Source organism: Dendrobates tinctorius, unplaced genomic scaffold (genome assembly GCF_039654945.1).
Source record: "Dendrobates tinctorius isolate UK_male_01 unplaced genomic scaffold, ASM3965494v1 ptg000011l, whole genome shotgun sequence".
In the NCBI taxonomy this organism is placed as follows: Eukaryota; Metazoa; Chordata; class Amphibia; order Anura; family Dendrobatidae; genus Dendrobates; species Dendrobates tinctorius.
Window position 1 is genome coordinate 21,292,501 of NW_027361679.1, and position 16,967 is coordinate 21,309,467.

The 16,967-nt window shown below is 45.0% G+C and overlaps 1 protein-coding gene across 7 annotated transcripts in view; it reads right to left on the bottom strand.

Moving 5' to 3' along the window:
• The window catches only part of CCSER1 (coiled-coil serine rich protein 1), a 1,553,450-nt gene that overhangs the window by 170,543 nt on the left and 1,365,940 nt on the right, over window positions 1-16,967 (bottom strand). For all 7 annotated transcript variants that reach the window (XM_073590104.1, XM_073590096.1, XM_073590085.1 and 4 more), the window contains one exon: window positions 3,233-3,316. In XM_073590104.1, coding sequence (XP_073446205.1) covers window positions 3,233-3,316 — 84 coding nt within the window. The remainder of the gene's footprint in view (window positions 1-3,232; window positions 3,317-16,967) is intronic.

Sequence of the window (16,967 nt, forward strand, 5' to 3'; positions counted from 1 at the left end):
TGGTCCAGAGATGTAGATCTGTGTGTCATCAGCATAGAGATGAGACTGAAAGCCATGAGATTCTATGAGCTGTCCGAGGCCGAAGGTGTAAACAGAGAAGAGCAGGGGCCCTAGGACTGAACCTTGCAGGACTCCGATGGATAGGGGGGCGCAGTGAGGAGGTGGTGTGTGAATGGGAGATGCTGAACGTCCGGTCTGCTAGGTATGACGCAATCTAAGATAGGGCCAACTCTGTGATACCAAGAGATGAGAGGGTCTGCAGCAATAGGGAATGGTCCACTGTGTCAAAGGCAGAGGACAGGTCCAGGTGCTAAATGAGGAGTCTGTGTCTGTACCTGAAAGCAGTGGGCAGCCCAACAGGCATTTCGCACTTGGCTTTGTCCAGGGGAGGTGTATACAATAATGCCATATGTATGCGCTTTTATATAGTGTCAAAATCATTGGTGGCAGCGGCTAAAGGACATCACATCCGCCTACAGCTCAGCGCGGCGCCCACTGGGACAGTGACCTGCGTGACCCCCACCCTCCTCCAGGCCCAAAAGTCAGAGCAGGAGGGGCGGGTACAGAGTGGCGCATCACTATGGCAAATGGAGATCGCACAGGAACCAGGTCCGCCCACCAGCCCGACGCGTCAGGGCAAGTGGGAGAAGCTGAGCCCTGCATGGATGTGTCACCGTTGGGTACACTGACCGTGCGCTGGTATGATTTGGTGCTGTACCCTTTTGGCGCTGCACCTAGCGCACAAAAAAGCAACACAGTGCGTTTTTTTGTACTGGGCACAGAGCCAAAAGCGCGCAGCGCCAGCAAAATCATACCAGTGCACGACCAGCACACGGCCAGCATTCCCAACGCTATATATAAGGTACACTGATCACATGCAGCGTCATGCGATCAGAGGAGGAACTGACCGGAGGGGGCGGGGCCAGGGGTGGGGCTTAGTAGCGGCCCTACTCTGCGGCTGAGAACGCTAGTGTAAAACTAGCCTTAGAAGGATGCAGCAGACCCCATGATAAAGGCAGAGGCAGCACATGTGCAAAATACTGATGCAGACAGCCACTCACAAACCTACCAATTCATCGAGGGGGTGGATGTGCAGTATTAAAATCAGTAACACAGATATGTGTGATGCACAGTGTCTGCCTTACAGCCTATTGCTGACACTAATGCTATTAGATCAGGAGAGCTGTCCAGCACTATATAAGTACAACTCACAAGAACATATAATCCAGTATACCGAACCAACACTAAAGGGCCTACTGCATCCTGCATAAAAATGGAAAAAATGCAATAAAAAAGATGAATAATGGATAAGAGAAATACATTAGAGTGTCGAAATTTTTGCCAAAATAGCTAAGCTTGGAACCCATGTCAAGGGTCCCAACACTTGCAAATCCTAACCCTAAGGCAGGGGTCACACTTACGAGAGCAATGCGCACAAGTCTCTCGCATTAATACCCGGCACTGCCATCGCATTTTCAGACCGGAACGTTCAGCTGCATAGAAAGACATGCAGCTGCACACTCTGGTCCTGAGTGGCAGTGCGGGGTATTGATGCGAGAGACTCGTGCGAGTTTCTCGCATTACACAGGCAAGTGTGACCCTAAAATTAAAAATGGTTAACAAAGAACAAAATTTTAAAAAAATCACATAAAAAAGATACAGCCTTACCAACATCAGGTCAGAATACTAATGCACTTAGCATGATGCAGCAGACTCCCATGATAAATACGGGGCTGCACCTTTACCATGGCTGTCTGCTGCATCCTGCCAAGTGCATTGGTAATCTGACCTGGTGTTGATAAGGCTGTATCTTTTTTCTGTGATGTTTTAATCTATAGCACAGCCTCAGTCCTTGGTGGCTTTTAAGGTATGATTTTCTCTGGAATGCTACAGAGCTTCAGAATCAAACATGCCTAGCTAAGTTCATACAGCCAGTGCCTGATACATACACAACCTACATGTAATGAAGAATAGAAAGTGCTTGAATTTAGAGGCCTACTAGGGTGTAGCAACCCCATATAAATTATTTGAAAATATTTGAAAAAACAGGTCGTCAAGGTTTAGTCTTCAAGTTTAACAAGCAGTTCCTGGAACATACTCTGCTACATTCCAATTTATTCTCAGTATGACTGTTTCTGCTGCTTTTTACTATTGTCATTGAAACCTGTTTTAAAGAAGAGGCCCTAAGGCACATTTCTTAAATAATCATTCCCATCAAAGTTTTTATCCTGCTAATATATTTCAGTCATCATATTTTACAGCACTGTGTACTTAGAATTGCTCATTTTGCTCTTCTACCCAGATTATTCTTAACTTTTCTATTAGGTCTATGAAATCATGTGATTTTAAAGATAAACTATCCGACTCCATCTAAGCTCTATGTAGAAATAGGAAGTCTTTTTCCCTGCATAAATCATCATTAGAGCTACAATCCTACATCATTAAAAAGCATCTAGCAAGCCCAGCTCACTTCCTCTTCAACTCCTGACCAAATGCTCCCTCCCCTCTTACTTTTATGTCTTTTTGCTACTTTTTTTGTCAATGACAGAATTGTTGATGATGGCTCATGCAGGGAAAAACTTTTAGAAATGTGCCTCTGTGATTTTGAGTTGTGTAATCATCAAACTTATGTACTACCATCTGCTACTATCAAACTGCTGTTTAAAATAAAGTTTACTTCTGTTTTACTGCACCACTGCAGCTTCACCTATTTAATCCCTACATCACCATTATGGGGTGTGCCATTGACTACCCAGCTGTGAGGGAACAGTTACACCGCCATCACTCCCACACATTCATCACTATGTGCCCACCACTGCATCACTGCACCAGGTACCGGGCACAGCCACCACCGATGATACCAGGAATGTACTAGGTTCCCTGCAGATTGCAGATATATACTTGACCAACGCGCACCAAAGGATCACCTTACTGACATATTCTGAGTGAAATGGGTCCTTTGGATAATTTGATGTCAGCACTGCGAACACTGCCGACACATACATTGAATGTGATGTAAACACAGTCTAAAAGAAAGCCCAACTGTCTAAACTATTTTGAGAAATGCGTGCATTTCCTTTTTCTTTTTGTGCTTTTTTTCTATTTTTCTAGCTGCTATAAAGAGAAAAGACACAAAACACTTATCAATAAGGAGAAAATAAAGGGTGCTTAATGAGTGTAAACCAACATTTCTTTTTGATAACTCTTTTTCAAAGGTTCTTTTCTAACTTACCAGCTCTTCTTGCAGTTGGTGGATAAGTTCATCTCGTTCTTTAAGCTGCAGCTTCAACACGGAGCAGTCATCTTTCATTATATCCTACGACAACATGAAATCAGATGTTATAATGGGACCAGCATTTTCTCTTTGTTCTTAACAAGGAAAGGCTGTTTCACACAGTAGGGTATAATTGCATCCAAGTAATAAACCTCAATTTTCTTCTGTCATCTGTGATATTTTTTATAACATCTTCTGAAGTGCAGTATAAACAAGTTAATGTGTCTATGATGAATAAAATAAACATCTTTCAGTTCACAAGACGACTTTGCAAGTGTTCGATTCAGTCTAGCTTTGTGGCAAGAACTCCTGCTGCAATTCATTTTGAGAACAGATGGTCGTTCAACTTAAAGGTGCAAAATGTCATTAAAAAGTATATTTATTGTTAGCTAATTTTCTTATGTGTCATTTAACTTCTTGGAATATTTTGGCCTACTGGGTGAACTTGAATAGCACATTTTATTTTCAATTGTCAAGAAATTACTAGATAGAAATGTAATATTGCATTATTCAGGATACTAAAAACTCTTTCTGCTATTTCCATTTTTGTTCATTATTCTGTCCTCATCTTTTCCAATTTCTCAGTTGGTAGATAGATGGTTCTGTTTCAGATTGGGGTATTGGGACTCATGTGTTAAGCTTTTGGTCACTTTGTCACTATTCCACGGAAACATAAAAATATCCCAAATCAGAAATCTATATATATAAAAATGAGTGTATGTATGTGCATGTGTATGTATCAGCCACACCCACTCCACATAGCAACCAATCACTAAGCATCTTTCATTTCACCCGAACTGCTTAAAAGAAGCTGAGCTGTGATTGGTTGCTATGAGCAACAGTTTTCCTTGTAGACTTTTGTGGTAACTAAGGCCTATTATTCTTAGCATTTCAAAGCTGTTATTGTCCTTCTGTAAAGTTGGAAATAACACAATTTATTACCGTGCCAACACAGACAACCATCTGACACAGACTGCAGGGGGAGCCCAGGGGGAGCCCAGTATCACACAGGATAGGACTAGATACACAGCTCAGCAGACTGTATCACACAGGATAGGATTAGATACATGGCTCAACAGACTGTATCACACAGGATAAGGATAGGATTAGATACATGGCTAAGAAGACTGTATCACAAAGGAGATGATTAGATACACAGCTCAGCACACAATTTCACACAGGATATGATTAGCCATATGGCTCCGCAGTCAGTATTACACAGTAAAGGATGAGATACACAGCTCAGGAGACTGTATCACACAGGATAGGATTAGAAGATTAGATACACAGCTCAGCAGACAGTACTGTAACACACAGGATAGGGTCCGATTCACAGCTCAGCAACAGGATGTGCTCAAGGAGAGGACATTTTCATTCCAAGAATTTCACTCATTCCATCTGATTTGCTTTTTTATTTTAAACGCCTCCAGTTTCCTGTTCAACTGCTATTTGCAATGTCCATTAACAATGCTCAGGGACAGTCCTTGAAAGTAGTAGGGATCGATTTACAATCTCCATGCTTTTCTCATGGTCAACTTTACGTGGTCTGTTCAAGAGTTGGAACTGCCAAAAATCTGTTCATCTTTGCACCGAAAGGAAAAACCAAAAATGTTGTTTATCAAAAGGCTCTTGAATGAGTTAAAAATAAAATACCATCAATACTTAGGTAATCATTTAGTTAATTTGTCTTGCAAATCTGTAGTGTTGAATATATGATGTGAAATGTTTTTATGTGCAATATAATCATTATAACTTGTTAGAAATAAGCAGAGTTAGTTACTGTGCCCGGGCAACGTCGGACTCTTCAGCTAGTCTTTTATTATCAACACATTGTAGCATCAATGTACTATTATAAGAGAAGCATTAGGTTGCACAAGAAGTTTCCTCTGACAAAAAATTCCAATTGCATGTTTCTGAAGAAAAACGCAATAAGGTTAAAACCAAATGGAGACTGGACGGTGCACTAGATTGTGACTTCTAATCTGCAAAATCTCAAGATCAAAGTGATATGTATAAAAGCAGAAACTTTATTTTAATACATTTGGAATCATAATATAGCATGCTCTTTTGGATGAAGAGGAGGTGAAAAAAGTGCATTAGTCTTTATCTGAAGAAGTGATGTGATTTCGTGCTCGGACATTACATTCTATCTCTTTCCAATCTGAAACTCTTTGGAGTTTTTCCCACTGCACAGTGACCCCATTGTAGAACTAGGTTTCAGTATGACAAATATATTTACTGGTCTGCACAAACAATATAACAATAAACCAAAAGATACATAGATAATTAATTGATGAATAGATAGATAGATAGATAGATAGATAAAAATAAAAAACAAAAAGCAGCACAAAATTACAAAACAGTGCTAAAGCCTTCCAGGCATGTACCAGACCTTATCAATAAATCGATGAAAAATGAAGGCAGCACACCAACATTTAGAAAAAATGTGCAGTTTATTGGCCCATGTGTAATGTTTCGGTCCCACATGGGCCACTTGGGACCAAAACGTTGCACATGGGTCAATAAACTGCACATTTTTTTCTAGATAGATAGATATGGGATAGATACTAGATAGATATGTAGGTAGGTAATAGATAGATAGATAGATAGTTTGATAGATAGAAAATAGATATATGGGCAGCATGGTGGCTCAGTGGTTAGCACTGCAGCCTTGCAGTGCTGGGGTCCTGGGTTCAAACACTACAAAAGACAACATCTGCAAGGAGTTTGCATGTTCTCCCTGTGTTTGTGTCAGTTTCATGTCATGCAGCATCGGGCCCCACTCACTCCCTCCCATAATCATGTGTATACCCAGAGCGGGGGAGAGCGGTGCACAAAGTGCAGGAATTGAAAAAGGGGGCATGTCATGCAGAGAGATATGCTGGGCAATGAATACCTTCACCACAAGACTGAGGAAAGTGTTTACTGGCTGCCGTCTCTGTTCTTCTGCATGGTGCGTCCCAATGGTGAGTACTCACCTGTAGTCAGGGTCCCAGGCCACACAGTACACAAGGGAAGACAGTGGAGGAAGAGCAGGATTTACAGTGTGTCTTCTGCTCCCCCACTGTTCTGTTCCCAGCATCATCTCAGAGAAGAGGTCGGGAGGAGCCTCACTGCATGTGACAGCAGAGGAGCAGCAGGGAGCTGATATCAGTCCTATCTGCTCTATGTCCCCATCCCCCACAGTGGGATATGCAGCCCTTTCAAGCCAATCTCTGCACTATGTGGCTGACCTCCTCCAGGGCTCACCTGAACACCTGATATCACAGATTAGTATGTGTGCGTATGTGCTTGTGTATGTATGTATGTATGTATATGTGCATCTGTGTATGTACAGTATGTGTGTATCTATGTGCATGTTTCTATCTGTGTGCACCTGTGTTTGTATGTGTATTTATGTTTGGTATATGTATGTCTATGTATGGTATATTTGTATGTCTATGTGTGTACACATGTACAGTATATGTGTATGTCTGTGTATGTATGTACATTACATGTGTGTAGCTGTGCATGTGTGATATATTTGTACGTATATATGTATACATGTATGTTTATGTGCATATACGTACAGTATATGTGTATGTACAGTATATATGTGTATGGTATGTGTATACTACATGTGCATATAACTGTATGTGTGTATGCATGCTATATGTGTAAGGTATATGTATGTGTATCTGTGTATGCATGTTTGGTATGTGTGTGTATGTACGTACAGTATGTGAATGTGTATCTGTATGTATGTATGTATGCTATATGTGTGTGTATGCATGTACGGTATATGTATGTGTGTGTATGTGCGGTATATGTATGTATGGTATTTGTGTGTATGTATGATATATATGTGTGTGTATGTATGACTGTATATCTATGTGTATCTGTGTGTATGTATGGTATATGTGTATGTGTGTATGTTTGCATGTACAGTATATGTAGGTGTATCTGTGTGTATGTATGGTATATGTGTATGTTTGCATGTATGGTATATGTATGTGTATCTGTATGTATGTACAGTATATGTATGTGCATATGGTATATGTATGTGCATCTGCGTGTGTATGCACGGTATGTGTGTACGGTATATGCATGTACAGTGTATATGTGATATTTAATCTTATAGATTAGCTCTTTGGGCACTTACGCAATACAAAAAATCATTTTGTGACCATGAATCATTGTCTATGACTGCTTTGGATACTTGATGCATCTGACAGCATTATTATATCAGCTTAGATTTTTGTCATCGTCTCCATCATTATACCAACCTATTCAAGTGTGGTACTGGGTGTTGCTGATTCTCTTGTGTATTTTAGTCTTCTTTGTCATTTTTATTACTCTATTTTGACTATAATAAAATTTGTTTTAATTTTCATCTACGCTCCTTTGTTCAATTTTCTTTTTTGGGTTTTTGTCCTGGATGAAGCAGAGTGCATGCTCGGCCTCTGCCCTCTCCATTATCTATAGAGCGGCTGAGCGCTGTGTTCGGCACTTTCCATCACTTCCATAGACAATGAATAGAGTAGATGCCGGACAATACAGATACCAGACATAAAATGTAATATAATTGTCACGCCGTCGCTCTCCTCACTTGCTCCTGCTGTGCCACCGCCTCCTGGCCCTCTCTATGGTCAGGAGGACCCTGACCCGAGGGCTCCTCCCCACTCTGCTATATCAGGCCGTCGCTCCCTAGTGACTTTACCTGATTGTCACTTGCATTCCCTAGTGATTCTGGCCCCACTCCTGCTGGCGGTCGCCGCTGCGTCCTCCGCTGCGCTCTTCGTGGCGGGTCCTTCCATTCTTATTACCTGCGCCCTCCTGTCTTCCAGCGTTCCTGACGTTCTACCCTGGTCCAGCCTCCTGTGTTCCTGACGTTCTACCCCGGTCCAGCCACCTGTGTTCCTGACGTTCTACCCTGGTCCAGCCTCCTGTGTTCCTGACGTTCAACCCCGGTCCAGCCACCTGTGTTCCTGACGTTCTACCCCGGTCCAGTCTCCTGTGTTCCAGCCGTTCTCCCCGGGTCCAGTCCTCCGGCTTCTCTGGCTTCCACCTGTTTGATCTCCCCCGTCTGGCCTGGGTACCAGCTGCCGCGGTAATAGTCTTCCCTGGGCCTGCCCCTAACGCTCCCTGTATAGATGGTGGTTCCACCTGGCCCGCTCGCCCAGGGAGGGTTTGTTGCCGTGGTCCAGTGGGTTCACCCTCGGGGATCCTAGCAGTACAATCAGGCCATGAATCCCGCTGGTACTCCAACAACCACCCAGAAAGAACTGGCGACTCTACGAGACAACCAGGCTCGGATCATGACTTTCCTAAAATCTATGGAGTCCCGGCTATCGTCACTGCAGCCTTCAGATCCCGGAAATGCATCCCAGCTGGCTAGACTCCAGCAGGAGCTTGCCCAGCAACGTGATACTCAGGGCCAAATTTTGAATTATATGGCTTCTGTGGATAATCGACTCCTCTCTCTCCAGTCTGCCGCAGCTGCCCCTGTTCAGGCGCTGCTTCCACATCCACCGCCCCGTCTAGCTAAGCCTCCGCGGTATGGCGGAGATCCCCGATTGTGCACGGGGTTCCTTAATCAGTGCCAATTGCATTTTGAATTGCTACCTCAGCAATATCCTTCGGACCGGGCCATGGTGGCCTTTATAGTATCCCACTTGGAGGGCGAGGCATTGGCCTGGGTGAACCCTCTCTGGGAGCGAGACGATCCGGTGGTCTCCCAGCTTTCCACATTCCTCGAGACCTTTCGCAAGGTTTTTGACGAACCGGGACGCCTGGCCTCAACCACGGAGTCCCTATTCAATCTCCGCCAGGGTACTCTCTCCGTGGGTCAATATGCCATTCAGTTTCGCACCCTGGCCTCCGAGCTCGGGTGGAACAACAAGGCTTTGGTGGGGGCATTTTGGCGGGGTTTGTCTGCTCGTATCAAGGACGAGCTGGCGGGTCGGGACACTCCCACATCCCTAGAGGATCTCATTTCCCTGGCGACTCGCATTGACTTGCGCTTCCAGGAGCGCTCCCGCGAGTCCGCCAGAGAGAGAAGACTTCCCCGGTCCCTTCTAGCCACACGCAGTCCTTCCGGCTCGCAATTTGGCTCCTCCTCCGCTGCCCCAGCCCCGGAGCCTATGCAGGTAGATCGCCTTAAACCGGCAGAGCAGCGCCGCCAGGAGAGGTTCGATAAGGGTCTCTGCCTGTACTGCAGCAGTTCCTCCCATCTTCTGCGCTCATGCCCAGTGAGGCCGGGAAACGCCTCTGCCTAGGACAGGTAAGAGAGGCCTCCCTAGGTGTCAGTGATACCTCTCTTCCCTTGACCCTTTCTGTCCTCTTGAATCTTGGTTCCTCCCGCGTCTCCGAGCTGGCCTATATTGATTCAGGAGCTGCCGGGAATTTCATCCAGCGCGAGGCGGTCAAAAGGTTGCGGATACCTGTCAGATCCTTGGAGTCTCCTCAGCAGTTAGCTTCTGTCGACGGTGCTCCCCTACGGGAGGTCGTTACCTTGGTCACCGAAGAGGTGGAATTACAAGTTGGGGCTCTACATCGAGAGAAGATAGCCTTCTTCGTTTTACCCTCGCTGTCCCACACCCTCCTCTTAGGCCTTCCGTGGTTAAGGTCCCATGAGCCCGTTCTCGATTGGCGATCTGGGGACATCCTTCGTTGGGGTCAGTCGTGCCACTCTTCGTGCCTACTTCCCGTTCAACCCATCAAGATGCCTAGGACTTCATCGGTACCCGTAGGTCTGCCGTCGGCCTATTGGCCCTTCGTAGACGTCTTCAACAAAAAAGAGGCAGAGTGCCTGCCTCCGCATCGTCCTTACGACTGCTCCATCGACTTCATCCCGGGGCCGAATTTATCCTTTGAATCCTCTTGAATCTCAAGCCATGTCCGAGTACGTCCAGGAAAATTTGGTTAGAGGCTTTATCCGGAAGTCTTCCTCACCCGCAGGCGCGGGCTTCTTTTTCGTGAAGAAGAAGGATGGGACCCTTCATCCATGCATCGACTACCGGGGCCTCAATGAGATCACTATCAAGAACAAGTACCCGCTTCCCCTCATTCCGGAGCTATATGATCGGTTGCGAGGGGCACGAATTTTCACCAAACTGGATCTTCGCGGGGCTTACAATCTCATCCGCATCCGCCCTGGTGACGAATGGAAGACCGCGTTCAACACCAGGGATGGCCACTATGAATACTTGGTCATGCCCTTCGGCTTGTGCAATGCCCCCGCCGTGTTCCAGGAATTCGTGAATGACATTTTCCGGGACCTCCTGTACTCTTGTGTGGTAGTATATCTGGACGATATTCTTGTCTTTTCCCCGGATTTGGCTACCCATAGGAGGAGTGTGCGTCTAGTCCTCTCACGCCTGAGGGAGAATCGTCTGTAGGCGAAGCTGGAGAAATGCTCCTTTGAACAAACCTCTCTCCCATTCCTGGGGTACATTGTTTCTGATTCTGGCTTAAGCATGGATCCAGAGAAAGTGTCAGCCGTACGCAACTGGCCACAACCTCGTGGAGTCAAGGCGATTCAACGATTCCTGGGTTTTGCAAATTATTACCGGCAATTCATCCCTCACTTCTCATCCTTGACCGCTCCCATCTCCTCTTTGATTCGTAAAGGGGCCAACCCGCACGTTTGGTCCTCTGAGGCCGAAGAATCCTTCCTTGCCCTGAAGCAGGCCTTTGCCTCTGCTCCTGTCCTTCACCGTCCGGAGACTAACAAATCTTTCATCTTGGAAGTGGATGCCTCGGCCATCGGGGCCAGAGCTGTGCTCTCTCAGAGATCCCCTTTTGGGCGACTGGTCACCTGTGGCTTCTTTTCCAAAACGTTCTCGTCTCCGGAACGGAATTACTCCCTTGGCGACAGGGAGCTTTTGGCCATCAAGATGGCGTTACAGGAATGGCGGTACCTTTTGGAAGGAGCTGTGCATCCTTTTAAGATCTACACGGACCATAAGAATTTGGCTTATATCCAATCGGCAAGAGACTTAATCCACAACAAGCAAGATGGTCTTTATTTTTCGCCCGTTTCGACTTTGAATTGCACTTTCGCCCGGGTCAGAGGAACCTCAAGGCTGATGCATTGTCCAGATCCTTTCTTGCTGTCGATACCGAGGAGGACCCTACGCACATCCTGGACCCCTCCAAGATCATCACAGTGGCACCCCTCAGTTTATCTACCCTAGCACCGGGTAAAACCTTCGTCCCAGTGACCAACCGGAGGCGAGTCTTGCATTGGGGCCATGCCTCCAAGATTGCAGGCCACGTTGGATTGAAAAAAACCCTTCATCTGATCTCACGCTACTAGGGGTGGCCTACTCTTCCTCAAGACGTTCGTAGCTTTCTAGCCTCGTGGCCATCCTGTGCCAAAAACAAGGTTCCCAGGCAATTACCGTCTGGACTCCTGCACCCGCTTCCAGTTCCTTCGGCTCCCTGGCAGTCCATTGCTATGGACTTTATCACTGATCTACCTCGTTCTTCTGGATGTACTGTCGTCTTAGTCATTGTGGATAGATTCTCCAAGATGGCTCATTTCATCCCCCTGTCCGGATTACCCTCGGCTCCTGAACTGGCAAAGGTTTTTATCCACCATATTTTTCGTCTCCATGGCTTCCCTCAACGTATTGTCTCTGATAGAGTTCAGTTTACCTCCCGATTTTGGAGAGCGCTCTGCAAGTTTATGAACATCACGCTGGATTTCTCCTCCGCCTATCACCCTCAGACCAACGGTCAAGCAGAACGTTTTGGTTAATTACCTCCGTCACTTCTCCAATGCTCACCAGAATGACTGGTCAGACTTGCTCCCATGGGCCGAATTTGCGTATAACAATCACGCCAACGAATCTTCTGCCAAGTCTCCCTTCTTTATCGTCTACGGACTACATCCAGGCGTGCCTCTACCTGTTCCCCCCGTCTCGGGTATGCCGGTTGCTGATCTTCTGTCTGGAGAGTTCTCCAGGATCTGGCAGGAGACCAACACCGCTCTCAAAGAAGCTCAGGTTCGGATGAAGAGACACGCAGACAAGAGACGCTTAGACCCACCTCTCTATCATCCCGGCGACAGAGTGTGGTTATCTTCTAAGTTCATCCACCTTAAGGTTCCCTCGCACAAGTTGGGTCCCCGGTATATTGGACCCTTCGAGGTCTTGACTCGCATCAACGATGTTTCTTACAAGTTGAAGCTCCCTGCCTCGCTTCGCATCCCCAATTCGTTTCATGTTTCCCTTCTGAAACCAGTGGTCCTCAACCAATTCCTTGCCACTACCACCCGCACCCCTCATCCTGCTTCCGTCGATGATGTCTTTGAGCTTAAAGACATTCTCGCCATGAAGAGGCTGAGGGGAAAAACCTTTTTCCTGGTCGATTGGGAGGGTTTTGGTCCTGAGGAGAGATCTTGGGAGCCTCGGGAGAACGTTCAAGCTCCCCGGATTGTGGCAAGATTTCTTTCTAGCCTTGGGAGGGGGGCGCGTAGGGAGGGGGGTACTGTCACGCCGTCGCTCTCCTCACTCGCTCCTGCTGTGCGACCGCCTCCTGTACCCCGTCTGACTCACCGGCCTGCAGCGTCCCGGCGCGTCCCCGTCTCTGCTCCTGCTCCCATGACTGCGCGTGCCACCTTCCGGGCCCGGGCACTTCCTCCTCTTTGAGCCGGTCCCTCCTCCTGGCCCTCTCTATGGTCCGGAGGACCCTGACCCGAGGGCTCCTCCCCACTCTGCTATATCAGGCCATCGCTCCTTAGTGACTTTGCCTGATTGTCACTTGCATTCCCTAGTGATTCTGGCCCCACTCCTGCTGGCGGTCGCCGCTGCATCCTCCGCTGCGCTCTTCGTGTCGGGTCCTTCCATTCTTGCTACCTGCGCCCTCCTGTCTTCCAGCGTTCCTGACGTTCTACCCTGGTCCAGCCTCCTGTGTTCCTGACGTTCTACCCCGGTCCAGCCACCTGTGTTCCTGACGTTCTACCCTGGTCCAGCCTCCTGCGTTCCTGACGTTCTACCCCGGTCCAGTCTCCTGTGTTCCAGCCGTTCTCCCCGGGTCCAGTCCTCCGGCTTCTCTGGCTTCCACCTGTTTGATCTCCCCCATCTGGCCTGGGTACCAGCTGCTGCGGTAATAGTATTCCCTGGGCCTGCCCCTAACGCTCCCTGTATAGGGGGTGGTTCCACCTGGCCCGTTCGCCCAGGGAGGGTTTGTTGCCGTGGTCCAGTGGGTTCACCCTCGGGGATCCTAGCAATAATACACACATGGTCGGGCTCTGCCATTCCAGCAGTAATCACATAACCACGAGGAGGCGCTTTGCACACTTGCTATCATGTGCCAACTAGAGAGTCCGTCATGTCTGCAGTGTTCTATTCACTGACATGGCGGACACTAGTTGTCACTTGGTTGCAAGTCTGACTGCGCTGGAACCAGCAGAACCAAATGCTAACATATACACATGTGGTCAAAATTGTTGGTACCCCTCGTTTAATGCCGGAAAAACCCACAATGGTCACAGAAATAACTTGAATCTGACAAAAGTAATAAATAAAAAGTCTATAAAAAGGAAGAAATGAAAGTCAGGCATTGCTTTTCAACCATGCTTCCATAGAATTTTTAAAAAATAAAACTCATGAAATAGGTCTGAAGTATTAATAAAACACCAATATGAAAATGAATTTTTTTCATTTCCTATTCTTTAACATAAATGACTATGATGACACCATAGACATCACACAGTTCAGCACTTCAATGTGTGATTCCACCGATAAATTCGCACTATGGGTGGTGAATACCTTTGTGTGTGCCTTGCCACAAATCCTACTCCAGTTCTTTCTGGAGTAAGGCTTGTGGCATAGCCAGCACCATCTCTCATCACAAATTTGATGAGCAGGAATCACCACACCACATTTTGCCCCAGATTTGCTCAGCCCTAAGTTGCACAGAAATTATATGACTTTTCAAAGCTTTTTAAGCAAGAATACTGGCGATAACGCTTTGGTGAATTAGGCCATTAGTATCTAAAAGACTTTGTACTGGTATGCCTATTTGGGCACAACTACAGTACCTGTAACAACTTAGCATTGTGAACACGTCTATAATTAATTATTGGTTAATATTCAAACGGTTACAATTACAGTAAAAGTTTTGAGCTTGTGGGTTCTTTCATGACTGATAGAATTATCAAAAAGTTTTGAACTTGTCGGTGCTTTCAAGAATAACTTCAAAGTCATTTAACATTATAAAGCAAAAGCAAGCAAAGCAAACTTAACTCCTGTATAAATCAAAAGCAATTCCCAAAGAACTGCTAAAAAGTGGGTCTCTTTCAGTACTAAGTAAAAGTTATGATTTGGGTGCTAAAACAGAAAGGATTTACTCAAACTGATTAAATTGTCATTGAGCTGTGAAAGACGAACATGACAAATTAATGTTTTCTATTACATTTTACTTAGGTCCCCTACCTGGAACTGTGATAGAAAACAGCATGTAGAGCTAGAAAATGTAATGTAATGTAAATGTAATGTAATTTGCATTAGACGTACATAAACAAATAGAATCGCATCTAAATCTACTTTATTTAGAAAAATTATAATAAACATGTCTCTTTATGTCATGTATTTATAAGATTAATAGAAAAGCTGTATTCTGTGACACAACTATTTTAGCATTTTCAGTAGGTTATCACTTACTAAAGTTTGTTTCAATGTTGTCATTGGACAAAGAATTGAAATAATTATGTCTTAGTTACAGGTCTCCTAAATCATCACCACTAATCTATGTTTTCCATTATTTCATGTGCTGTCTTTTCCTTATCTACTCTTAATAGTAAAGTGATTGACCACTTTATCTTTATTTGAAGAATTGTTTTGGGGACATGATTTAGTGGCACTTATTAAAGTTTATTTTTTTAAATAAAGTTGCCAAACCTTAAGAAAAAATGTTAACTTCTGATTTGTTCTGCGGTTCGCCAAAAAAAGAACTTGCAGGTCACCAATTTGCACACTTCTGAAGCATAAGAGAGTGGGCTAACATCATTTTGCATTTTGCATTGCTTTACAGGCCTCCTCTCAATGCCTTCCAGCTATGACATCTTACTGATTATGATTCCATAACATGCATGTGGGGTCAGTACCTGGGCAATCTGAGATAACCAGTTCCCAGTGGAGTACAGTTTGAATGGCAGAGTCATTTTCCATCTCCAGAGAAACTGGGTAAGTAAACTGTCTCCTGTAGAGTGTAAGTTTTTGCATTTAATGGGGTCCTTTCTCTTCTCATTTCACCTTCAAAGTATAAACTTTTTGGCTAACAAATTCCTCTCTTTCTTTTTCCTATAGACTGTAAGCTCTTATGATTGGTGAAATTAAAATTTCAAAAGATCTGCTCATCAGTTACTCACCAAAACACTCACTGTTAGAATATGTGGCCTGACATAAACATTGATGGAGCAAACAGAATGGAGATAAAAGATTTAATGTTTCCCAAGCACACACTCTGATGCATGTTTAATTTCTTGCTTCCTTAGGGATTGACATGGAGAGAGAACGTGAGAGGTGTTATGGAGACCAAGGAATGAGAATGTGCCAACTATAATAGAGCAAATTCTTACTAGATGCACAGGTAGGTGTGCCTTGACGATGTCAGTGGGGATGCCCAGCAGATGAGCACAGTTTAATGGATTTTCTCTATTCTATGTTCTTTTACAAGCCCCTCCTGCTTTTTCTACTCATCACTCCCTGAAGAAGCAATTTGCAAAACTCTTATTTCAGGGTGTGGTGAGTGAACAAAAATGGATCTTCCACTGGCTTTTAGTTCTCACTTTTCTCTATATATGTCTACTAGGGATGAGTGAATAGCTTTGGATAAGTGTTATCCGAATAGCTATTGTGCTTCACGAATAGCTGCATTGGGAATCCGGATACCTGGAGCGCTCCCGATAATCAGCTGTTCGGCGCCGGGGCTGCATATGTCACTGCTGTGCGACAGTCACAACACATGCATGGAGAACCTGTTTGTTGGGCTCTCCATGCATTTGTTGTGACTGTCACACAGCCGCGACACTGAAGAGCTGATTATCGGGAGAGCTCCAGGTATCCGGGTTCCCAATGCAGCTATTCGTGAAGCGCTATAGCTATTCGGATAAAGACCTATCCGAAGCTATTCACTCATCCCTAATGACTACAATATACTGTGGGGTAGTATTTGTGTAGCTCCATCCTTTTCTACTTCATGGCGCTCAAGAAATTTCCATAACGCCTTGCTATTAATTTTATATGCATTACTTTGCCCAATTAGCATAGGGGTTGTACAAGATTACATGCTGTATTCTTTCTGCAACTGGATTGATGACTTTATACTACTTACAATTTTTATTTTGTCCAAGCCTGTATTATTCTAGCACCATTTGTTCTTCCATCTTCCATTTTTATCATATCTTTGTGTCTATTGTGTTTTTTTAGCCTTCATATAGTCAATACAATTTACAAACTCAGACATGTCGAATAATTTTTTTCTTGAATACAGTATATCTATTTTTGAGTTGAATATATTCAGTTGTTGAGCCAGTGCCATCTTTTTACCATTCGTTATCTCCTTCTGAAATATGTTATTTACTACAGTATATATTCAGCTCTGCCAGGTTCCTGCAGCTCAACCCCATGCTTTAGGGATTGTGTGCAATGGTACCTTGAACGGATGAAATATTAAAATATTTGCAGTATTTACTAGGAGTTTA